Source organism: Siphateles boraxobius, unplaced genomic scaffold (genome assembly GCF_051911475.1).
Source record: "Siphateles boraxobius isolate OS27281-9 unplaced genomic scaffold, OSU_SipBor_1 130, whole genome shotgun sequence".
Lineage (NCBI taxonomy): Eukaryota > Metazoa > Chordata > Actinopteri > Cypriniformes > Leuciscidae > Siphateles > Siphateles boraxobius.
In genome coordinates this window covers 31,090,001-31,116,053 of record NW_027508734.1, presented here as the reverse complement: position 1 = coordinate 31,116,053, position 26,053 = coordinate 31,090,001, and the positions used below count along the sequence as shown (strand labels likewise).

The window sequence follows — 26,053 nt, the reverse complement described above, 5'->3', positions numbered from 1 at the left end:
ATGTAACTTCTGTTCTGATAACAAAGAAGTATACAATCAACCTTTCAAAATGGAAGAATTAATACACTCTTTAAAATGTTCACATGACACTGCTGTTGGTCCAGACAAAATTCACTATCAATTCTTAAAGCACTTACCCCAAAGCATATTATCTCTTCTTTTGGATAACTTCAACTTTGTCTGGTCTTCTGGACAAATACCACCCTCCTGGAAAGAAGCAACTGTAATCCCAATACCAAAAGCAGGAGAAGACCATACAGATCCAAACAACTATTGACCAATCGCTCTTACCAGTTGCCTCTGTAAAACAATGGAGAGAATGGTCAATAATCGACTTGTTTGGACACTGGAATCGAAGAAACAAATAAGTGATTATCAATGTGTCTTTAGACGTGGAAAGTGCACTTTGGACCAATTAATCCGACTGGAAACTTATATTAGAGATGCTTTCATTAGAAAAGAACATGTTGTTGCTGTCTTTTTTGATTTGGAAAAAGCATATGATACAACATGGAGATATGGAATCTTGAAAGATCTTTTCCACATGGGTTTTAGAGGACGATTACCCATCTTCATTTCAAATATTTTGGCTAGCAGATATTTTAAAGTCCAAGTAGGAAACACCTTGTCGGATATTCACAAACAAGAAATTGGAGTACCTCAGGGAAGTATTCTCTCTGTCACTCTTTTCAGTATTAAAATAAACAGCATTGAGAAGATCAACGGATCTAATATATTCTGCAGCCTGTATGTGGATGATCTCTGCATCTGTTATAGAGGGAAGAACATGAGTTAAAATTGAAAGGCAACTGCAGTTACGTATTCACAAAATATATCAGTGGTCAGTTGAAAATGGATTCAAATTCTCTAAATCAAAAACAGTTTGTACCCACTTCTGTATCCAGCGATCTCTTCATCATGATCCAGAACTGTTCATTAATGGAGAACCGATTAACGTTGTTAAGGAAATCAAGTACTTAGGTCTTCTATTTGACAACAAAATGACTTTCATTCCTCATTTGAAATCTCTAAAAACAGGTGTCTTAAAGCTATGAAAATAATGAAAGTATTGGCAAAAACAAAATGGGGAGCAGATTACATTGTTCTTTTGAGACTCTATAGAACACTAATTCGTTCCCGGCTGGATTATGGAAGTATAATATATGACTCTGCCAGAGAATCATATAAGCAGATGCTGGACCCAGTACATCATCAGGGCTTAAGACTTGCCTTGGGAGCATTTAGAACTTCACCAGTGCAAAGTTTGTACATTGAAGCCAATGAACCTTCACTTCAAAATAGGCGATTGAAGCTCTCACTCCAATATGCTGTAAAAAATAAAGGCAAATAAAAACAATCCAGCCTATTCTACTGTCTTCAACCCACAATTTACTCCTTTGTATGAGAGCAAACCAAGCATCAGATCCTTTGGCATTCGTATTAAATCACATTTGGAGAACTTAAATATACATTTGAACATTTTAAATCAAATACAATTCCATGCTATATCTCCCTGGAAATTAAAGAACCCTAATATCAATTTGGATTTGGCTCATCAGAGGAAAGGAGTGACTCATCCAAATGTATATAGGCAGCAATATTTGGACATAAGAAACAAATTCCCTTTTCATGTACCTATATTCACAGATGGTTCGAAGGTGGAAAATAGTGTAACGGCAGCAATGGTGACGACATCAACGCTATGGAATCTGTATCCCAAAACAGTGCTCAATTTTCTCTGCTGAAGCACGTGCTTTACTTTTAGTAAAACATCAAAGGATGTACCCTCAAATCAATAAACATAATTATACACTCTAATCTTATGCAGACTGTAATTGTAAAGAATATTTCACATTCAAGAAAATATCTGGAAAATGAATAGTAAGCTGTATGGGTTATAGCCTAACATTAGAATCTAAAATATGTAAAAACTTAAAGGGGTCATGACATGAGAAACCACATTTTCCTCGATCTTTTGGTATATAAGAGATCTATGTACTATTAAAACTTCCTGCAAGTTTCATAGCTTAAGACGTCCTCCCCATTATAAACGAAGCATTTATTTAATCAAGCTCTAAATACAGCTCGTTCTAGATCCATGGTATGAAGTGACGTCACGGTGCGGAGTGACGTACCAGTCGTTTGCAAATGACCGCCTCCAGCGCAAGACAACTACACCTCATTTCGCATCATCGCATGCGTTGTCGTGCAGCGAGTGGGTCTGTTTACAAGATGACTGCGATGCTACGCAGATGTGCTGTTGGTGCACAGGGAAAACAGTCGGATGCAGTTTATTTGCAGCATATGCAGCCCGCCAAAGCTTAATTTGAACGGTGAGTGATCAGATGAGTGTGACAGGGCATGTTACTGAAGAACGAGCAGAGAGAGAGAGAGAGAGAGAGAGAGAGAGAGAGAGAGCCCCGGCCGCGCGCGCGCCTTCAAACACACACTCTCTCTCTCTCTCTCTCTCTCTCTCTCTCTCTCTCTCTCTCTCTCTCTCTCTCTCTCTCTCTCCCTCGCGCATTTGAATCAAAATCAATTGAGAATTGACACGATGGTAAAAGATCGGAAGACCGAAGTTTCACGTGGTGGAACATTGTGTAGTCTACGTGTGATACAAAATGATAAATGTTAATAACTTATGCATAAGCAGCACTGACGTTAGCCAATCATAACAGTGGGCGTTAACACTGAACTCTTAAAGGGGAAACACCTCCAAAACAGACTGTTTGAATCAGAGGTGAGAAACAGGGTGGGAAAAGGTCATAAATCACAATATTTTTAAAGTTTTTTTTGTACAAAAAACTATAGTAATACTATAATTGCCCCTAAGGGAACATAATAAAACAAAACAAAAAACCATGTCATGACCCCTTTAAGCTCATTACACCCTGTTCAAATAATGATTTGTGTCTTATTTGCCTATTATTAATATCCTAGCTGGCATATTTTTTACTTTCACTACCATATGGACCCCATTGAAAACAAGATGGCCTATCTCAAGGGGCTGTCCTTAATGAAGTAGAAATTGCAACATTACAACTTAGTGTGGTCTTAACGAGGGTAACACGGCTTAGCTTTTATCAATGTATGTAGCGTCTCAATAATTCCCTGTCATCCACTGTTTGGACACCTCTGATATATAGGCTACAGTATGTATACACTCACCTAAAGGATTATTAGGAACACCTGTTCTATTTCTCATTAATGCAATTATCTATTCAACCAATCACATGGCAGTTGCTTCAATGCATTTAGGGGTGTGGTCAAGACAGTCTCCTGAACTCCAAACTGAATGTCAGAATGGGAAAGAAAGGTGATTTAAGCAATTTTGAGCGTGGCATGGTTGTTGGTGCCAGACAGGCCGGTCTGAGTATTTCACAGTCTGCTCAGTTACTGGGATTTTCACGCACAACCATTTCTAGGGTTTACAAAGAATGGTGTGAAAGGGGAAAAACATCCAGCATGCGGCAGTCCTGTGATCGAAAATGCCTTGTTGATGCTAGAGGTCAGAGGAGAATGGGCCGACTGATTCAAGCTGATAGAAGAGCAACTTTGACTGAAATAACCACTCGTTACAACGAGGTATGCAGCAAAGCATTTGTGAAGCCACAACGCGCACAACCTTGAGGCGGATGGGGTACAACAGCAGAAGACCCCACCGGGTACCACTCATCTCCACTACAAATAGGAAAAAGAGGCTACAATTTGCAAGACCTCACCAAAATTGGACAGTTGAAGACTGGAAAAATGTTGCCTGGTCTGATGAGTCTCGATTTATGTTAAGACATTCAAATGGTAGAGTCAGAATTTGGCGTAAACAGAATGAGAACATGGATCCATCATGCCTTGTTACCACTGTGCAGGCTGGTGGTGGTGGTGTAATGGTGTAGGGGATGTTTTCTTGGCACACTTTAGGCCCCTTAGTGCCAATTGGGCATCGTTTAAATGCCACGGTCTACCTGAGCATTGTTTCTGACCATGTCCATCCCTTTATGGCCACCATGTACCCATTTGATGGCTACTTCCAGAAGGATAATGCACCATGTCACAAAGCTTGAATCATTTCAAATTGGTTTCTTGAACATGACAATGAGTTCACTGTTCTAAAATGGCCCCCACCCACAGTCACCAGATCTCAACCCAATAGAGCATCTTTGGGATGTGGTGGAACGGGAGCTTCATGCCCTGGATCAACAAATCTCCATCAACTGCAAGATGCTATCCTATCAATATGGGCCAACATTTCTAAAGAATGCTTTCAGCAACTTGTTGAATCAATGCCACTTAGAATTAAGGCAGTTCTGAAGGCGAAAGGGGGTCAAACACAGTATTAGTATGGTGTTCCTAATAATCCTTTAGGTGAGTGAGTGTGTATATATATATATATATATATATATATACTGTACATACATACAGGTGCTGGTCATATAATTAGAATATCATCAAAAAGTTGATTTATTTCAGTAATTCCATTCAAAAAGTGAAATTTGGACATTATATTGATTAATTACACACAGACTGATATATTTCAAGTGTTCATTCCTTATAACTGACAACTAATGAAAACCCCAAAATCATTATCTCAGAAAATTTGTATATTGTGAAAAGGTTCAATATTGAAGACACCTGGTGCCACACTCTAATCAGCTAATTAACTCAAAACACCTGCAAAGGCCTTTCAATGGTCTCTGTCTAGTTCTGTAGGCTACACAATCATGGGGAAGACTGCTGACTTGACAGCTGTCCAAAAGACGACCATTGACATCTTTCACAAGGAGGGCAAGACACAAAAGTTCATTACTAAAGAGGCTGGCTGTTCAAAGAGCTCTGTGTCCAAGCACATTAATAGAGAGGCGAAGGGAAGGAAAAGTTGTGGTAGAAAAAAGTGTACAAGCAACAGGGATAACCGCACCCTGGAGAGGATTGTGAAACAAAACCCATTTAAAAATGTCAGGGAGATTCACAAAGAGTGGACTGCAGCTGGAGTCGGTGCTTCAAGATCCACCACGCACAAACGTATGCAAGACATGGGTTTCAGCTGTCACATTCCTTGTGTCAAGCCAGTGCCACTCTTGAACAAGACACAGTGTCAGAAGCGTCTTGCCTGGGCTAAAGACAAAAAAGGACTGGACTGCTGCTGAGTGGTCCAAAGTTATGTTCTCTGATGAAAGTGCATTTCCTTTGGAAATCAAGGTCCCAGAGTCTGGAGGAAGAGAGGAGAGGCACAGAATCCACGTTCCTTGAAGTCCAGTGTAAAGTTTCCACAGTCAGTGAGGGTTTGGGGTGCCATGTCATCTGCTGGTGTTGGTCCACTGGGTTTTCTGAGGTCCAAGGTCAACGCAGCCGTCTACCAGGAAGTTTTAGAGCACTTCATGCTTCCTGCTGCTGACCAACTTTATGGAGATGCGGATTTCATTTTCCAACAGGATATGGCACCTGCACACAGTGCCAAAGCTACCAGTACCTGGTTTAAGGACCATGGTATTCCTGTTCTTAATTGGCCAGCAAACTCACCTGACCTTAACCCTATAGAAAATCTATGGGGTATTGTGAAGAGGAAGATGCGATATGCCAGACCCAACAATGCAGAAGAGCTGAAGGCCACTATCAGAGCAACCTGGGATCTCATAACACCTGAGCAGTGCCACAGACTGATCGACTCCATGCCACGCCGCATTGCTGCAGTAATTCAGGCAAAAGGAGCCCCAACTAAGTATTGAGTGCTGTACATGCTTATACTTTTCATTTTCATACTTTTCAGTTGGCCAACATTTCTAAAAATCCTTTTTTGTATTGGTCTTAAGTAATATTCTAATTTTCGGAAATACTGAATTTGGGATTTTCATTAGTTGTCAGTTTTAATCATCACAATTAAATGAAATAAACATTTGAAATATATCAGTCTGTGTGTAATGAATGAATATAATATCCAAATTTCACTTTTTGAATGGAATTACTGAAATAAATCTTATTGATGATATTCTAATTATATGACCAGCACCTGTATATCTACAATATCCACGCACACAACGCCTCTGCACTTACTCACGTTTTTTCTCAACATGGGGACAGGTAACTTGCGTTACGTATTTGAAAAATTAACTCAGATATTTAGTTGTAAATGTTATATATATATATATAATAAGTTTTTTTCCAACTTAATCATGTGTAATAAATGGTAGCCATTTTGATTTTCCTCAGTTGCCAGCTGCCACTTAACTAAACCAAAATACCAACTTTTTTGAATAATATTTTTTTTTTAATACCAACTTGGTTGAAATCATCACTACTTTGAACTAAGATTACAATATTAACACATAATGAAAATGTGCGTGAGTTTCAGATGAATTTACAGGTTTAAATATTCATACTACGTTTACTTATGACTCAGAAAAGCCCTGACATTCGGTTCAATTTATTTAATGAATCTTAATGCGATCATATTATCCAGCGCGTTATTATTAAATTTGAGACATCAAGCACATGTCAATGACTATAATGTTTGTATAAACTGTAGGTAATAACTGATAAAATGTACACCTAGGTCATAAAAACCGTAATGATATTTACACTTAAATAATTTCTTCTCAGCCATTTTAACAATTGTCCGTGAGCGAAATTTCCTCCCATCCGTTGTCTGATTGGCCTTTCACAAGGATTCCTGGGTAGTTAAAGTGTGTGGAGCCTGCATGCATGCTTCAAGGGTACAAAGTGGGCACTGCTAAGCACACTTCAGAGCGTTTACATGATGAATGGGACGGCCTACGGACTTGTAGACTCAGCGAGCAGAATATGAAGGCAACGAGTTTAATTAAGACGGTGCACAAGACCAAACTTAGGACACACTAATAAAGCGTACAGAAAAGCAAATGAGCACAGAATATAAACGCAAGCCGTTTAATTGTACGTTAAGCATTTTCCTCCCATAGAAAACTAAGAAAACGCTTAATTTACATTTACATTTATTTATTTAGCAGAAGCTTTTATCCAAAGCGACTTACAAATGAGAACAATACTTTTTCCATATCTCCAATACTTTCTGCAGTGCCTCTTTGCTTTTGGTCCTAATTCTCCTACTTGTTTTACTTTTTTTGTTTTGGACCCTGTCCTTACATCTCTGTCTCTCCTTTTCTAACTGGTCTCTTCTGCTTTCTGGATCACTGTTAATTCTTTCTCTCCTTTTTCTCTGTTACTCTCTGTTGCTTTTTCTTTGCTCCTCCACTGACAGTTTTTTAAGTTATTATTTGGCATTTGGGTATATTAAGATATTTTAAGTCAATCAACAAACATGTATACTTAGATCATATTATCATGTTATGTAGTTGTTATACATTACTTAATGAGTATTTGGGAGCACTTTTCCACTCCGTCAGCTTACGTCAACTCTGTCAGACCAAATATCTGACAGAGTTGACTTCTGACGGAGTTGACAAAACAACGTTTTTTTCCAACTTAATCATGTCTAATAAATGGTAGCCATTTTGATTTTCCTCAGTTGCCAGCTGCCACTAAACTAAACCAAAATACCAACTTTTTTGAATAATATTTTTTTTTTTAATACCAACTTGGTTGAAATCATCACTACTTTGAAGACAGTGTTGACACATAAAAGCTGTGACCACAGGGATTTCAACTTCTTTGCTGAATATTAAAACTAATGAGACCATGTGTCGGACTGCTGCATCCATCAATAGAAAGAAGTCAAAGGCTCCCCAGGGTTAAAGCTGACCAAAATATGCCTATTTCGATTTTGAAAAATATTTGACGGAGTTGACATGAATTGATGACAGATTTTGAAAGGCTGTTGTTAATGTATAAAATAATGCAATGTTCACTTTAAGTATTTTGTGATATTTTATTAAGCCATCCAATTAACCTCGTATTAATTTTTGTGCATTTTAAAACACTTTTTTTTTGCAGTTTGATACTGTGACCTCTACGGAGGACAAGTTAATTTGCATGGGCTTTCATAGTACAATGCCGGTATTTTATAAAATTACTGAAATAATATAAATATATAGGCCTACAAAGCAAAGGGTCTAAACATACACAAGTCTTTCATATCCAACTTTTAAAGCCTTTTTAAATTAAATAATTTATTGTTTTTAAGGCAAATTGCAACATTTTGATGGGAGACATGTTTTGTCCCTTATTTCAAGAATCGGTGATAGTGTTGAACTTTCTTCTTCTGTGTCCTGTTCATGTGTGGTCCAGAATGGCAGCTCAGCTGAAATGAAAATAAAAATCCTCTCTTTACTGTAAAGACGTGAATTTGCATTTCCTTCAGCCCTAGTCTTATTCATTTCACTTTTGATATGAACGGGCCTTTACATTTGCCGTTTCTTATTAAACAAACAAGCTAACCTAGCCCACATGAGAAAAAGTAACGTAAAGGTAATGTAATGCATTACTTTTAAAAAGTAACTGTGCCCAACACTGCATCTGTATTTGAGACTAGACTTTGACATCTGTCGGGAGTGACGAACAAATGTTAATGAAGCAAAATTGGACATCAGCATCAGGAAGATTGCTGGTAGGAATCTCATTTTACCTTGCTAAAAAAGGTGAAAATAACTGCCTCCCAGCCTCAATAAATACTTCTGAAAGCACCAATTTCTGTGACTTAGTTTAACAAGTGGCTCAAATCTGCAAATATTCTGCTTTCCAGGCTTTGGGATTATGTAGCCATAGTTTTGCTTTATCCCAATATGAATGATATTGGGATGTTCCATGTGACCTTGACGTCAACGTCTACTTATTTCAAGAAATATCTTAAGGTTTATGGAAAGTTTCTCCCAACGATGATATTGACATTAGTAAGGTGGAAGATTGTTGGTAGGACCCTCATTGTTCATTGAATGTCTGAGTCAAAATTAGAAAATGCCTCTACTGCTGGTCCCTTGTAGGCCTATTGCAAAATGCCTGATTGATTTGACATGGAAAAAAGAGAGGAAAGTACATAGAGTCTAATTTAAATCGGTGAAAATAAAAACCTGTTACATGTAACCAGTTTTGTTCACCACTGAATAATCTGAATGGACAAAAACATATTTTACGTTTCACAGAAGAAAGTCAGTCTCACAGTTACGGAATAATGGTGAGTAAATGATGACAGAATTTTAATTTTTTGAGTCCACTTATCTTATAATAATAATTACACTTATAATAAAAACTCGTCTCGGCGTCACACGATTATCAAAGTCTATTATTGTGAGGGGGAACCACGAACCAGCTGCTTGGTTGTTGTATGTGATAAGTGTTCTACACATTTGTTTTATCTTTACTGCTGCAATCTCTTGTGCAGAGATTTGGCGGACTTTTCATACGCAAGTTGCTTATTGGGCTATATCAGGCCTGTTCGAAAAAGTTCCGACTGTATTCCATCAGCACATGAGAGTGAGTGACTGGCTAAAGCGCGCAGGGAGAGGCGTGCAATTTGATGACGCTCCCTCCAAACCCCTGAATTTTATTCGAAGCCGCGGTCGACAAGACGCGCATGCGCCTCAGCGCTTACCGTCTCTGGCTGCATCCCCTCCTCACTCCGCTGCCTCTCTCTCTCTCTCTCTCTCTCTCTCTCTCTCCCCACACTGACTGTCCAGTCACTCCCGCACCAAGCAACAGGGAGTGTGTGTATGCTTCTGCTTTAAGCTATAAAGAACTTCATCTCCATCGCTCCGGACACACACCCGCTTCTTCATCTGTCGCTGCCCTTTAGCGACCAACCGGCCACAGTAACCATCTGCCATGGAGAGGAAGGTAGGACATTTACAGCAACATCATAAGAATGTCATCTGCTCCGTAAATCACTTATTAAACAACAGTGTTTAATGTCTGCGGTCTGTTGCCGTCCTGATGGTGTATAATCCGCCCATCTCATCACAGGCAGTCAGATTAGTGCGCATGGGAGTTTTCCGACTGGATCTAGTTTATTTGGCAATGTAAAAAAACAGATACTATTTGAAGCTAGACAGGACACCCGCGCGCACACACACACACTGGCGCACGTGTTAATAATTCTGTCTTCTTCATCACTGGACTTCAGTACGGATGGAGGGTCCTTCATGTTCTTAATGCTGACTTTAGTGAGAGGTTCATAGCAGCACGGAGATGTTGAGACCTCAGATGCCCCTTTGTACGATGTAAAGAGCCAAATTATCTCTCCGAGCCGAATTATCTCTCAGCCTCAGTTGTTGGGATTGAAAGTGTTACTTGCAACATAAAGATGCCTTGCCTCAAGATTCACTCTAATAGTCAATGTGGAGTCAGTTTGTTTGTTTTTCTATACGTGAAGGTATGTGATTTATCATAGGTATGTTTATGTAACGTTAGATGGATTGATCTTAGAAATAATTAAAGCAGTTAGGCGATGCTTATACAGAGGTTGTATAAAAAAGTTATTTTTTGTGTTATATTTAAGCTCCAGTCTTTTTCTCAGTTTCTCGTGTGGGTCATCATAATGCATGTGTTATTTCATATGACCACATATTATAATATGGCATAGATTTATAAAAGGTCTGTTTTCCTGTAGCATATTTTATGTCCTGTTTTCTTCTTGTATATTGTGACAAAGCATTTGTGATCTTATCTTTGAGTTGCCTTTCCCTCCCAAATGTGTCCCCCTCCTATATCCATCGGGTTCCTGAGTGAATCACCAATAAAACTAATTAAGAGTATTCAGTAGTTGTGCTATACACAAGCTTTTATCTGTGTTGAGACGCAAGCAGCTGGAATTCTCTGTAACTGCTGCATCACTTCTGCTTGATTGCATTGCTGGAACGCACACTGCCACTGACTGTACTGTAGATAGACTGAACATGCAGGGCCACTCATGTCTGCTGTCCCAGCTGGTTTGTATGGAGCTGGGGCTGCAGGAGGTGGACAAAGTACACGACTTCCTTACTTGATTGAAAGTACAGATACTAGGCCTACTGGTCAAATATTACTCTGTTACAAGTAAAAGTTGTAAAGAATGATTTTTACTAAAGTAAAAGTACAGAAGTACTTGTTTTAAAAGTACTTAAGTATCAAAAGTAAATGTCAATGCATTGTTTTATTATTGTTGCATTGTTGTACTTACAGTACCTTATGCCTCTGTATCTATGTCTGCCTAACCTCATATCAATATCAAATTTATTTCTAGAACACAGTTCCAGTAGTGGGATTGAATAAATGCACTCAATAACGTCCACAATGGTTTCGGACACCTAAAATGCTGTGCTCTCAAATAGTGCCCTCTTTAAAATTTTTGGGATTTTAGTATGAATGTTAGCCTGTTATCTATAAGCTAGTGTGCTCCAAAACAATGACAAAATTCGCATTTAGAAGACCAAACCCAACGTTGAAAATGAAAATTAGGTTGATGTCAGAATCCAACGTCAGATTGACGTTAATCTCCAACGTTGGACAGACGTTGTATTGTGGTTGAAAATGAAAATCGGGTTGACGTCAGAAACCAAGGGTTCTGGCGTCAACCCGACTTTCATTTCCAACCAAAATCATCCCCTGACTGATGGTACTACTTTCTACTCAAGGACCTTGACAGAATTGTAGTGGAGTAAAAAGTATGATATTTGTCTTTCAAATGTAGTGAAGTTAAAGTAAAAAGTTTCGAGAGAAAATAATACTCAAGGAAAGGACAGACACTCAAAAAAAGTGTACTTAAGTACAGTAGGCCTACTCAAGCAAATGTACTTTGTTACTGTCCACCTCTCCCTTTTATGTTGATTGTCTTTGGGCCTGTGTGCAGTATTACATGTTAAATGTAAGTTTGAGTGGGTAACAGTGTGGTTATTATATTTGATCCCTTCATTCTAACTTTTGTCTTATGTAACTAACTGTTAAAATAAGTTACATTTAAAAATATGATTTTAATACTTAATCGTGATCATAATGAGTAGTTCTAATTTTCTATTAGTATAAATAACATTCCGAAAATGTAATTGAAATGAATAAGGATCAATAAATAAATACTGATACAAAAAACATAAGAAATTACATTTATTTATATGACTGATTTTATTTCACATGTACATCACGGACTGATGCACACAGTGATGCGCTGTTTAGGACGGGTTTGTGTTGATGAGCCACTAACAAAATAGTAATCTATTCACAGATTCTCACTCTATAATGTAAGTGAGTGTAAATGCCAGCATTATCATATGTCTAAAGAATTGTAGTCTGTTGGGTAAAACAAGAGCTTATTGATACAGTTCAGTCAGTCTGCTATTTTATTCCAACCGTTACTCCTGATTGGAGGCACCCATAAATATTTAGTTTATACGTAGAGATACATTGCAACTTAGTTTAATGGTGCAACACAAAAATATTTAGTATTGTGTAAGTTGTTAATTAGTGTCCATTTACATCAAACTAGGCTAAGTTGTAACTAATGCAAAGGTGGTGCAACCTGCCCCTGTAGTGTACCCTAAATAGTTAAAAACACAAGTCTTAATATCCTATGTCAGAAATCAAAGCCTTTCTGTTAAAAGAAAATCACACTCTTCCGTGAAAAGCATCTCATAAAAATTATTTAATATAAACAATAATTGGTAAATATAAAATAGAATTCTTGCGGTTTCTCAAATGTTTGGAACTGTTATTTCAGGCATTTATAAAAACAGAGAAAGTTGTCATGGTCAAACCCTAAAGATTTTGAATCTCTGAAAGCACAGATTGTTCTTTATTTATAGAGGATGAAAATGAATGATCAGGAGTGAACCAGGAGGATACCAGAAAAGTAGTCCATATGACTTGTTTTCAAAAGCAATGTAATAGCTTTTTGTACGAGAAATAGACTAAAATAGTAAACTAAAGTAATGTGTGCTATAGTTGTGTTAGTCTTTTTTTATTTACAATTATTTGCAGTGTTTCCCCTAGAAATTTTTCCAGCAGCGGTGCTGTTATGTGCCCGAGGTTGTTACCAAGCCGCGCGTGGTGGGGTCCGGTGGCATGCACCCTGGAAGATTTTTTTTTTTAAATAACCCCTTAAACCATGACTTCTGGCAAGTTTTGTGGATAGAAATGGACATTTTGAGAAAAACAAATATGACATACCATCAACTGATTCAAGGCATGATTATTGCAGCACGTACCTTGAACTGCAGTCACAAACAGAAACCTTCATTTTATAATTTTAGACAGGATTGTTCATGTTTTCTTTTGTGTTCATTTTCAGCTTGGTACACTGTAAAAAATGATTTTTTGGTAAGGTAAATACTACTGAAAAAAACCAATGTAATTTACAAGAAAAAGTTAGTTCATGCAAGAATAAAAAAAAACTAAGTAAATTCCATATCAGTACTTAATTCAAGCGAGTAGAAATGAAAGCGTAAATATCAACTCAATAAAATTAAGTAAAAATTACTCAACTTTTCTGACACTGGGGTTCCCATCATGCACTGGACCTTGAATAATTAATGAGGTTCATTTTTCACTGGTTTCCAGCAGTATTTACACTGTATCATTGCTTTTGTTGTCAGGATTTAGTAACTTGCCATTTTGTGGCATTTCGAGTAAATTTTCTGCTCAAAATGACACATTCAAACACAAAAACGATCCATCAAATGTTACCGTCATTGTGTATTGTCTACCAAGTATTGAGGTCTTTGCATTCACATTATGCTTAACATCTGACATGATGAAGTATAAATTACTTAGATACTCTAAGTAAAACACATACTATAAATGACTGGTATAATTCAATAAAATTGTTTGAATGAAATGTAATGTAAAGGAAATTTCAACTAAATTGATATTTATCAACCTTTTACTAGCCAAGTTAAAATTACTTATTTTCTTTGTTACTTTCACTTAACTAGGTTAAGTAAAGTTTGCTTAATTCCATATTCCAAGTAAATTTTAAATTAAAGATTTGTAATTAAAGCTACTGATAAATATGTTTAGGTTTTTACTTGGCAAATCTTTGTAAATTTACTAGCATTTTCTGAGTGGAAAAAGTTGCCTAGCTTTTTTCAAGTAAATCCTACTCCAAAATTTTTTCAGTGTAGAAATTGTTTAGGGGAAAAATGAAACGGCACAACCCAGAAAAAGATTATTTACAATTTATTGAAAATGTTATCGTAATGGGAAAGACCACACCCAATCTGTGAGCACTTATTTTTTCTGGGCTTTTTATAGAAGATCTCTAAGGCGCTTTGGTAATTGAATGATATTGTGGGGGTATTTTTTTGTTTTTGCAAGAAGTCTTATGCTCATCTAGCCTGCATTTATTTAATCAAAAATACAGAAAAAACAATAGCCTAATATAGTGAAATATTATTACATGATGTTCTTTTTAACTTTTTATTAATCAAAGAATCTTAAAAAAAAAAAAAAAGAGCATCACGTATCATCATATTAGAATGATTTCTGAAGGACACCAACAAGTTTAGTAGACTCATCTGAAAAATTAAATATGATTTAACGTTAACTATCAGGACTATGAGCAGTAGGTGATACTTTCTCGTCTTCATGGAGAGCGCAGTTCGTACCGCTTTCTCCTTTCCACAAGCGCTTGCTCTCCCGTGGCGTCTGTCGTTGCTATGCAACCATGAACAAAGGCGCGCTTGAAAAAACGAGCGCGCCGGCCGCATTTGAAATAATGAATTTGCACGCGCAAAAAACGTGCTATGTGAACGGCCCCTTATGGCAACGTGACATTAGTCTAATCGGAAATATTTCCATATGTGGCTCTTTCCTCCTTGTTAAAAAGGGGATTCAGAGCCACCGCATGCAGCGCCGCCGGTCGCCATGACAGTGTTTTTAGTCAATGAAGTGAATGTCGTGATATTGCTGATCATTGAAAGATTTTGTAGCGGCGCTGAAAATCCAGCGGGGAAACACTGATTTGCTTTTTATTGCTGTAAAGTTTTGTAAAATAATTTGATACATTATGAGTAGTTTTCTTACTGTCTGCTGTGTTTCTCAACAATTTTTTTAATGTTAAAAATTTTAACATTTGAGGATTGTACGCCATGTGGCCAGATAAGCTTCAAAGTACTGTATTAAGTCAGTAGATTCAAAGAGGGACATTATTGTAGTACCAGGTTGTGGTCTAAAGTAACAAGCCGCAGGTGTGTCTTTGAGCTCGTAGCCTTGTATTCTCCCTGAAAACAATTCCAGCGGGGCCAGCAACACTTAGAATGGATCACAGAAGTTCGCTTCATTGCCCAGCAATCTTCTGAGAGTGAGAGAAATCCCATTAGTATTCAAGAATCCGCTTTTTCTAGCTGTCACACCTCAAGAGCTTTAGGGAGAATCGGCTCATTCACAAGTAAGAGTGCAGGCAGAGAGATGAAGGGGTAGTTATTAAATGCTCTCTTTTATTCTTTTTCTTTTCTTCTCCTTTGCTGCCTTTCTGTTGGTCTAAAAGTAAAGAATTAGAATGATAGGATGGCTGGACTCTAGATACGCCTCATGTCATGCTGCCCTTTGTTCGGCCCAACAATACGTCTTCTAATTTATTAGACACCTGTGGTATAATTTGCATCTCTGATTTAAATATGTATTTGTACTTAATCCAAGCCTGTTCTTTTATTTAAATGTTTAATTCATTTGACACACACAGTGAAACCAAAAAGTATTTGAATATAATTATACATAGTATAACAAAATATCAAACCAAATGACAGTTATTAAAAAATTGCTGGGATCTTTATGAATTGTCAAGTAGCCAGTAGTCAGTATGGAAGATTAGTGGATGCAGATATGTATTGATCTGCAAGTTAGAAAATTAGCGTTTTACTTTATTACAAAAACTTTTCATACACTATCAAAACGTTAAATATATTAAAACTGCACTCTGTAACTTTTAACGCTCTAGCGGTTAATAAACATAACTGCATGCATCTTGCGGAAGAACATTGTAGCTGGAGCTACTTCTCTCTGTTTTTGACTATGACGAGTCACACAGGTACTGGGCTACTCCGCAGAGAAACGGCCTGTACCAGTCTATAATAGTCTGAATATAAACACTTATTATAGGTGTATCATAGTGATTCAGGATAAGACAAAAACATGGTTTGGAAAATGGATTCATTATGTATTTGCTTATTATATAAATTTAGTAAATTTCGAACAAAAAAACGTACGGACTGCAGCTTTAAAATATCAATTTAGGTTAATGATAGGCTACTTCATGTGTGCAAACAAATGGGTGGGATATAGCATAGTATTTAAAAATAAGGAAAAACAAAATGGGTGATGACAAAGAATATAAACGTGACGGGTAATTTTTTTGTCCAAAGGCCTTAATAATAATAAAAAAAACAAAGATATGACATTCAATGTAAGCATCTTGATCTCTTTTATTGAATCCAAAAGGTTATTATATTTTACTAAATATAAAGTTATTTTAAAGATTTGGAAGTGTCAAAAGGACATTCGGTTTAACCGTCCGAAGGCCAATACAGCTATTTCATTTGTGATTAAAATATCTTAAAATGTAATAAATTTATATATTTTCTTTTATTCTGGCATGATTTTATACCATTATATATCAATATAGAGCAAAATGGTATTAAAATTATGTGTAGAAGTCATTGCTTTGTTATGAGAAAGAATGTCCGGAAAAATTAATTTCATTGATGTCATTCGGAGTAACCAATATAAAGGCACCATTTTGGATAAAGCCATGCAGTCAATATCATGTGACATCATTCAGACACCTGCAAAGGACCACACGGTCGTGAAGTAAAGTAAGTAACTCACTCTTAACTATTTGAAAAATTCATGTTTTCACTTGCTTTATACACATGTCCCTAAATATTAGGTCATTCGGTACAACCGTTACAAAACATGGAATTTTTTAAAATATTTTAAAACTTGTACTAAATATAACATTCTTGATTGTCTTTTTGCTATCTACTTGCTAGCTAGCTATATATCAGCCTGTTAGCATTGTTTGAAAATAATGTCATTCGGTATTACCAAAAGTGTCATTCAGTAATACTGAAAATTTGGTTATACCGAATGACCTACTGGTTGTACCGAATGACAGCAATGTATGTAGGTCATATTTGTACATATCTGGAATAAATACAACATTTTATTAATAGGAAATGTGCAGAGTATATTATTTATTAATTTTGACAGAATTTTACTTTTGCAGATGCCTTTATCAAACAAGGAAAAAGCAGCTCGCTACTGGGAAAGGATCAAAGCTCATCCTGTTAAAAAAGAAGAGATACTTGCCAAAAGAAGAGAAAAGTATCATTTGTTTTTATTAATTTTATTATTTAATTAATATTTTTCCTATTATTATGATACTATATATAGTAGTAATTGCATCATAACACTGTTACAATGCATACAATCGGCTCTATTTTGCATTTAGTAACTAAAGAAAAGTAAGTGATTAACAGGAACACCTGCCAATATAATATCATTAGTATTATCATTAGTAGTAGTTCTTTTTGTTTTTAGTTACCAAAGAAGAAAACTCGAACACCTGTCAATTGATGAACTTGGCCAAAAAGATCAAGAATAAAGGAGTCTTATATGGATGAGGGCAAAACCATAAACAATATACTGAACCTGAACCCCAGAGTTTTTAAATGTGACACAAATGTTTAAATTTAACAATTTAAACATTTGTTCCAAGAACAATTAATTGCTTCAATGTTTTGATTACTTTAATATCATTAACAATATGTGTAATATATTCGTCCCAATAACAATGAAATCAAGCGTCACGTTAGTCAAGCTCTCATCAGTGACTCTCAGCTGATCCATGTCTACCTATAAGAATACGACGCCTATCACAGTAATCATATATAATCTCCTTCAGTATTATCAACAGCTATCGTGTTTCTCAGGAGCTGATTACCCTCCTCCTTCCCCAGCTCCTCCTGTCTCCTGTCAGGATTTGGCATTCTGATTCCCCTTTGAATCAAGACTAAATTCTCGAATTGTGTTGTACATTAAAAAATTAAAATAATGATATCTGCTATACATTCATGTTGCTTCTGTTCTGTTTACCCTAAGGGGGGTTATTGCTGCTCTCCCTGCTCTTATCCATGCTAGGCTGCCCAGAACAGAACCAGACCGCTGATCCCAACTGTATGCTAATTGTCAATCGTATTTGAAGATAGTGGTCCTGACAGAAATGTTTTCATGTCTGATGTACATTTTTGCATTAATATTATATTAAAAATAAAATGTGCTTTTGTAACTATTTTTGTCTGTGTATTGTCTTAAATATTCATAATGTCAATAAAAAGGGCAGCAAACATAGTCATTAGGTATAACCAGCCTCGGTCATTCAGTAAAACCGATATATAGTAAATATTTAAATAGTATAATATTGTTTTTAATAACTAAAGGGAACCACAATAATACAAATATAAAGCAGATTAGGCTTTTTTGTACATTTCCCCTTTTCTCATTTCCCTGTGCAATATTTTACTTGAATATGTTGGAGGGTTTAGAGTAGTCCAATAAAATGATTACATTTATGAGATCAGTGATAATGTTATTTTATATTTTTTCCATGGTACACACTATATACGATCTCAACATCAATGTCAAATCAGGTTTTTCCATGAATAATTATCTGCAAATTAATAATTTTAGATATATTCATGTTTAAACCAAATTACTTTTTTGATGACAAATTTTGTCCATCTTGTAAAAAATGACATAAATTGATTGTAAGAACCACATAATCTCATTGTTAACACTCCAAATTAATTAGGCCTATATCTCGATTCATTTTTTTTGGGTCAAAGTGGGCTAAATGCATAAAATGTTAAGAATAACACTATGCATACATACTAGTTTTATACAATTTGAACTTCTACGGCAGCGGGGAAGGTTCATGCACATTAATTTGCGTTATTTTAATGTTATGTTGTTATTTACGTAAAACCTACCCGTTGAGATGGTGATGTGGACAGGTCCGCATTCAAGGATTGCAGTGGGCTGCCTTTTAGGGGACCTATTATGTAAAATTCACTTTTACATGGTGTTTGAACATAAATATGTGTTGGCAGTGTGTGTACACAACCACCCTATAATGGTAAAAATTGCCCACTCCTTTGTTTTAAGCCCCATAAATCATAAGCAGCGTCTCAGAATAAGCCGTTTGCCGTTTCTATGCAATGTGATGTCACAAATGCCCACAACTGCTGACAGACTGGCCCCCGTCCTGAGTGAGCTGTACATAGTGTGCCGTGTTTATCCCCTCACCAGAGCATTTTTAACTGAAGCATTCAAGTATTCTCATTAAAGCTACTGAAGTTATTCAGTTATTGAATTTTTTTCTTTGTTGTTTGATTCATATTAACAGCATATATAGCAGTAGGTACTGTATATTACACTGCTTTCACTTTAATACACAGACCTGATGATAGAGATATCAAAACCTAACAGATGTTTTAGTTTTTGGCAGAGTATCTGAGGCAGGAATTGTAAAGGCTCTGCCCTCTTCTGGAAAGCAGGGTGGTTAGCAGCAGCTCATTTGCATCTAAAGATTATGCACGTAAACAATATGTTTTTCCATCCACTCAAAAATGGGATTTACAACATAGTATAATAAATGATCTGTGGGGTATGTTGAGCTGAAACTGTCCACCGCTGTTATATATCACAATATCTGCCAATATCAGATTCCAGTGCGAACAGATCATGGTCCTTAACTGACCTGCATGCGCAAAAGAATGATAAAAAGACGTCATGCAGCAGTGTCATACAAAAGTAATGAGTGGGTAATATAAAAAAACAAAGAGAAAGATGCAAAAAAAGAGAGTAGAGTTTTTAAACATTTATGATACGAGCCCTCATGTTTTGCTTATAGATTGTATATAGAGCTGTCACTGTAATACTTGTGAGCTCTGATGCATCTCTGTCCTTCACTGACTACCTTTTTCAACTGTCTTGATAATGACAGGTATGTAAAATCTTTGAAATGTGAATCTCATGAGCGGAGAATTAGGACGGATGTTGCTCTGTAGCAGGGATTGGGCAACTTTGGTCCTGGAGGGGTACTGTCCTGCAGAGTTAAGCTCCAACCCTAATCAAACACACCATAACAAGCTAATCAAGGGCTTCAAGGGCTATTTTTTTATCAGGACTGGAGCTGAACTCTGCAGGACAGCAGCCCTCCAGGAACGAAGTTGCCCATCCCTAATCTAGAGTGATGTAAAAGTCGCATGAATCCCAATATGACTGTTCAGACTGCGGTGGCATTGCAAAACAAATGATCTGCATCTGATTTAGTGCCACATTAGGACGTGGCACAAATCTGAATTGAAAATATCAATATCGGTTTTTGCTGTTCATAATGTCATGAGAAAAACAGATCTGAATCACATGTGAGCAGAAATTGGAAACAATTAAGTACTTATTTATTTGGCTGGACTGGAATGCTTTGGCAGCATTAAGGTAAAACTAGCTTTGCAGAATCTTCCTGCAAGCCTACGAGGGGGTTTGATTTGCTTATGCAAGAAAAAATAGATTGTGAATTCAACTAAAAGCAAAGTAATCAGCTTGCTAAGTTAACTTTTGACAAATAATTTGTATATATTTTAAAAAATCTGAAAATGTTGATATTTATAAAGATATGTTTTTTTTAGCTCAGTAGAGTGCCTTATGTTGTTCATGACCCTTTGAATGACTAAACTGCTTTGGTTGGTCAGCAATTCAAACATTTCTGGTCAGTTAACAAACCTAGAATTTATTTCATAATTATAACTCCCTAAAGTGTGCTTAATTCTATTAAAGAATACCCTATTGTGCTTTTTTTGATTCAACCTTTTATGTAGTGTGTAATATAGCTGTTTGTGAATGTAAAGGTGCTGCAAAGTTTCAAAGATCAAAATGCACAACAAATGGAGTTATTGTCTCCCAAAAAAAGGACCAATCTGAACTTCCTAAAACAAGTGGTCAGCAATTCCAGTTTTCTACTTTTTTTTGTGGATTGTATAAAATTAACTCAAACGGAAAAATATGATTAATTAATCATAACTTGTTATAATTAATTATAAATATGTGTATTACTCACTTTAAAAAGTTGGGTTAAAAACGACCCAACAGCTAACCCAATGGTGGGTTGATATAGCACCGACCTATTGTTGGGTTATTTTAACCCAATAAATTAGGTAACTAGTTTTACCCAATAAATTGGGTTACAAATAACTAATCTGTTGGGTTATTTGGCCAAAATGCTTTAATCAACCTATTATTAATATTAATTATAATTACTATTATTGCCATGTAAATAAATAACTCACAACTTAAGTATATTAACAATGCTTTATTTACATTCAATTAGACATTGCATTCAAAAGTAATTGTTGCAATTGTTTTGATGTACTTACCTAAAGGTAAGAAATTGTTTCAATAAATAAAATAAAAAAAGTAATGCAATTATAAACTGCCTCATAAGGCGACGTGTTGAGGGAACACCTCCAGGCACAGAATATTAATGTTAAAATTAATTTAGAGTTATGTTTTAAGTTCTAAGAAACATGGAACACAAAAACACAAATAAACAGTTGTAGTCAAGTCAAGTCACCTTTATTTATATAGCGCTTTTTACAATACAAATTGTTTCAAAGCAGCTTTACAGAGATAACTGGAAAGTAAAGTTGTAATAGTATTGTTAAATTCAAAATTAAATGTTAAATGTCCCCAACTAAGCAAGCCAAAAGCCAATGGCGAATAAAGGCAAAAAAAGGCGACAGTGGCAAGGAACCAAAACTCCATCAGGTGAACAAGTGGAGAAAAAAACCTTGGGAGAAACCAGGCTCAGTCAGGGGGCCAGTCCTCCTTTGGCCAACTAACGAACAGTGTATGATTATGATTTAGGCGGCATAATAGGTCAGAAGTCAGATTATATCAGAACTTTCACAATATTTATTCAGTTCATCTGATTAGTGGTCGGAGTCATCACGCGGGTATGGAGATGAGTTTGTTGAGGTGTCCATGAGGCCTTCACAGTGTTGATGAGGCTGGCACTTCAGGGATGTGTTGTCATCGTGTCCATGTTATGGTCCTTCCTCAGATCTGGATACGGCCTGGATCTGTCAGTTTGCGGTAAACCTTGGGATAAACAGAGAGACTAATATTAGCGTAGACGCCATCCTTCTTATGATGTACTAAGTACATCAGGATTTATTGGAAGTGTTCCCGGTTCCAGCTGATCTAAACTATGCAGCCTAACATTGAATTATAGCAATCTACAATGTGTTATGTGAATGCTAAGCCAAAGCGATGTGTTTTTAGTCTTGATTTGAACTGACAGACTGTGTCTACTTCCCGGACAATGTTAGGAAGATTGTTCCAAAGTTTTTGTGCCAAGTAGGAAAAGGATCTACCGCCAGCAGTTGATTTTGATATTCTAGTTATTATCAACTGGCCAGAATTTTGAGATTGCAATAGACATGAAGGACTATAATGGGTTAAGAGCTCGCTCAAATACAGGGGAGCAAAGCCATTTAGTGCTTTGTAAGTAATCAGCAATATTTTAAAATGTATATGATGTTTAATAGGGAGCCAATGCAGTGTTGACAGAACCGGGCTAATATGGTCGTACTTCCTGGTTCTGGTAAGAACTCTAGCGGCTGCGTTTTGAACTAGCTGTAGTTTGTTAAGCGTGCAGGGCAACCACCCAGTATTACAATAATCTAGCCTTGAGGTCATGAACGCATGAACTAGTTGTTCCGCATTTGTCAATGAGAGCATATGACGTAATTTAGATATATTTTTAAGATGGAAAAATGCGCTTTTACAGATACTAGACACGTGACTTTCAAATGAGAGATTGGTATCAAAGAGCAAACCCAGGTTCCTAACTGACGACGAAGACTTAACAGAGCAGGCATCAAGTGTTAAACAGTATTATTGGATATTGCGTGTGGAAGTTTTTTGTCCAATAATTAGAATCTGTGTTTTTTCAGAATTTAGTAGTAGGTACTATTTAGTATCCAATTTTTTATATCAGCTATGCATTCGGTTAATTTTGTGAATTGGTGAGTTTCGTTAGGTTTTGAGGAAATATAGAGCTGAGTATCATCAGCATAACAGTAAAAACTAATTCCATGTTTCCTAATGATATCTACTAATGGTAGCAAGTACAGAGTGAACAGCAGCGGTCCTAGTACTGAGCCTTGTGGTACGACATACTGAACTTTTGACCGATAGAGTGCCGATAGTTATGACGTCAATTTGTAGGACAACTCGGAAGTTAGCGGTGCATGGGTTCCCTCGATCGAAAAGCTATGCATTTTCCCCATAGACTTTTGGAAAATCGCAAAAAATAAGATCTGTGTTCAACAAAGAGTTGTGACACGTTTTGTCTATCAAGATAATCTTTACAAGTTAATCCAAAATTTATACATTCTGAAACCTATATAAAGTTTTAAAAACCACAAGCAGACACAATAAAGTTTAAAAAACCACAAGCAGGCTATAACTGGGGGGTTTTATGTTATAGATCAAAACGTGAAAATATTTAGAGGCTTTGTTAACCACAGACCTTATTTCAGGAGATTTAGCAAAAACCGATTAAAAAAACCCATAGACTTTAGGGCGAGAGAACCGGAAGTGCAAAAATGCTAACTCACTTCCGCGTTTTGGCCTACAAAGTGACGTCATAACTTTGGCACTCTATGGAGGAAAGATAGCTGGCAGGGTTTTTAAAGCAACATCTCCAAGAGTGTCTTTACATAAAACAGAAAGAACATTGGATTAATCTTTAAACAAGTGCATTATATTATAGACAAAATATTATAACTTGACATGAAAGTACAGAGCTGTTTTGCAGGATTTTCTCACCAGAAGAAATGTTAGTCTGAACAGGAAGAAGATCCAAGGCTCTCTTCTCAGTCCTGCAATATGAAAGGATTCGCTAAGATGCATGCCCCCAAATTTCAAAAAGTTTATCTTTGGCATGTGGGTATAAAATACCAAAGTCCTGAGCAATCTAAAAATTAATAAAGAAAAAGAAAAGTTAAAATCACACCAACACCTCATATGTAAGTGATAATGTAGAGCGAGGCGGTTGTTATAGTGAATTCAACCCCGACAGCCTGATTATGACCCCGACGTGAAGCGGAGCTTGAATCAGCCTGAAAGGGTTGTATTCGCTATAACAATCGCCTCGTAATATCCTGCTTATTACATGGCTACCTACAAAATAAATCAATAATTTGACACAAAATATTGATTTAAAAAGGAGTTTATTGATTTAAAAACGATTGTATTGCTTCCGCTAAAGAAAATAGTCTGTTCCGTATCTACGGTTAGAATCCTGCGTCCATGGCAACGCTCTGTTTTTCATGGCAACGGTGTGTTATACTTAGCAGCGGTCTGTTATCAAGAAATAACACACCACATTCTACATTAGAATTCAACCAAGCCATGTAATAAGGTGCAGTAACAATTAAAGTATGGAAATCTGTTTATCAATATAAATATATATTGATAAACAGATTTCCATACTTTAATTGTTACTGCACCTTATTACATGGCTTGGTTATCAATATAAATATATATTATTATATTTTTTATTATTTATATCATTATAATTATTATATAGAGCTTCTGCAATTGCCATGTATTGTGGTAACTGACCTCCATTTAAAATGTCCTTTTACTGCTATGTGTTACTTAAAAAGTAATAAGTTAAAGTTTATTATAAAGGAATAAAGTCTTAACCAACCGTCATTAATTTAATGGGCATGTGGCGATCTGAAAAGTGTTATGTAACTCAACTGACTATTGTAATAACTTATGTCTTATTGAGTAGTTATCTTTTTTAACTTTTAATCTTTATAGAGTTGTCTAGATAAAACGTTTTTTTTTTTTAAGGAGGGTCCCGTCCGGTCGCATTTTCTTTAGGTCCGAAGAAAAGGACATGTCCGGGAAAAAGAGGACGTATGGTCACCCTAGTTTAACACTTTGTAGTATTTTAAATTCACACTGTAGTTGGGATAGCCCCATAGTGTTTATATCTATGGGATAGCCCAAGTAAACATTTGCGCTACAATGTAGGCCTTTATATAACACAGCATACCTTCTTCCTGTAAGTGACTGCGATACTGGATGGATGGACCAGGCTTCCGCTGCCTCTTGAAGCCGAGCGCGCCGGTTAATATCTGAAAATATTAATAACTTTCCCAAAAAGTATTGGAAAGAACATAGAAAGTTAGGAAGAGTATCACAACCGAGTAGGCTACTAAGAAATTGGCTGGCTATATGGCCATATTGGTGTCGTTAGTCGCAGATAGCGGACAAAAAGCAGTCATACAGGGGAGATATAAAGATAAAAATAATTGGCCGAACATTTAGAACGAAAAACGGCAATAATACTATGTAAGAGCTTAAAGTCATGTTATAACGAAAAAAAAATAATAACATAGGCTACAATATGCATACTGTGTAGTGTAATATTAACTCACCCGTGTAACGTTATCTTCTGTCAGCTGTGGTGGTCAACAGTTGAAATTTGAATTTCAACCTAACGGGCTGCGTTGTTATAGAAACAACCCAATAAATGTTCCGAATAACCCAACAGAACGACCCACTATTTTTAACCCAGCTATTGGGTACACAAAATAACCCAACGTTTTTTAGAGTGTAGTTATTAGAATTAACTTGGTGTAGCTGAATTAATATTACAATAAATAAATATGTTTGTCCAGCGAACACTCCGTATTGATCGTCTATCGACTCTCAGAAAGGATAGCCTATTTTTTTGTGGCCACAGAAAATAACTCTTTCTTACCATGTAGCTGGGATTGCATCATTAGAGGGACATTGATTTACAAGCAAGGACCAGAATCAAAACTCACATGAATGTGCACTAAAGTTTTATATAACTAATTCACAAACATAACTAATCTGAACAAACACACACACTCAATCACAGAAACAGGGGAATGAAGCTATGGAAAAGAGTCATTTAACCATCTGAACAGATTCAGTTTCTTATTCGAAAGCACCATGTTAACAATGGGTCTACAGCTTATACCAAACCTCTGTTAGTTACTTAAACATACAATACTTTCAATGCCTTAGCCGTTGAACAAGCATCCAGAACAGTCTCAGG

At 36.4% G+C, this 26,053-nt stretch overlaps 1 protein-coding gene across 2 annotated transcripts in view; it reads left to right on the top strand.

Moving 5' to 3' along the window:
• Nucleotides 1-9,480: 9,480 nt before the first annotated feature.
• Nucleotides 9,481-26,053, top strand: part of smarcd3b (SWI/SNF related BAF chromatin remodeling complex subunit D3b) — a 79,198-nt gene continuing 62,625 nt past the window's right edge. The window contains exon 1 of one of the 2 annotated variants that reach the window (XM_077229243.1): nucleotides 9,481-9,759. In XM_077229243.1, the coding sequence (XP_077085358.1) occupies nucleotides 9,748-9,759 (12 nt within the window). In that variant the 5' untranslated portion in view covers nucleotides 9,481-9,747. The remainder of the gene's footprint in view (nucleotides 9,760-26,053) is intronic. The other variant, XM_077229240.1, reaches the window with a different exon arrangement.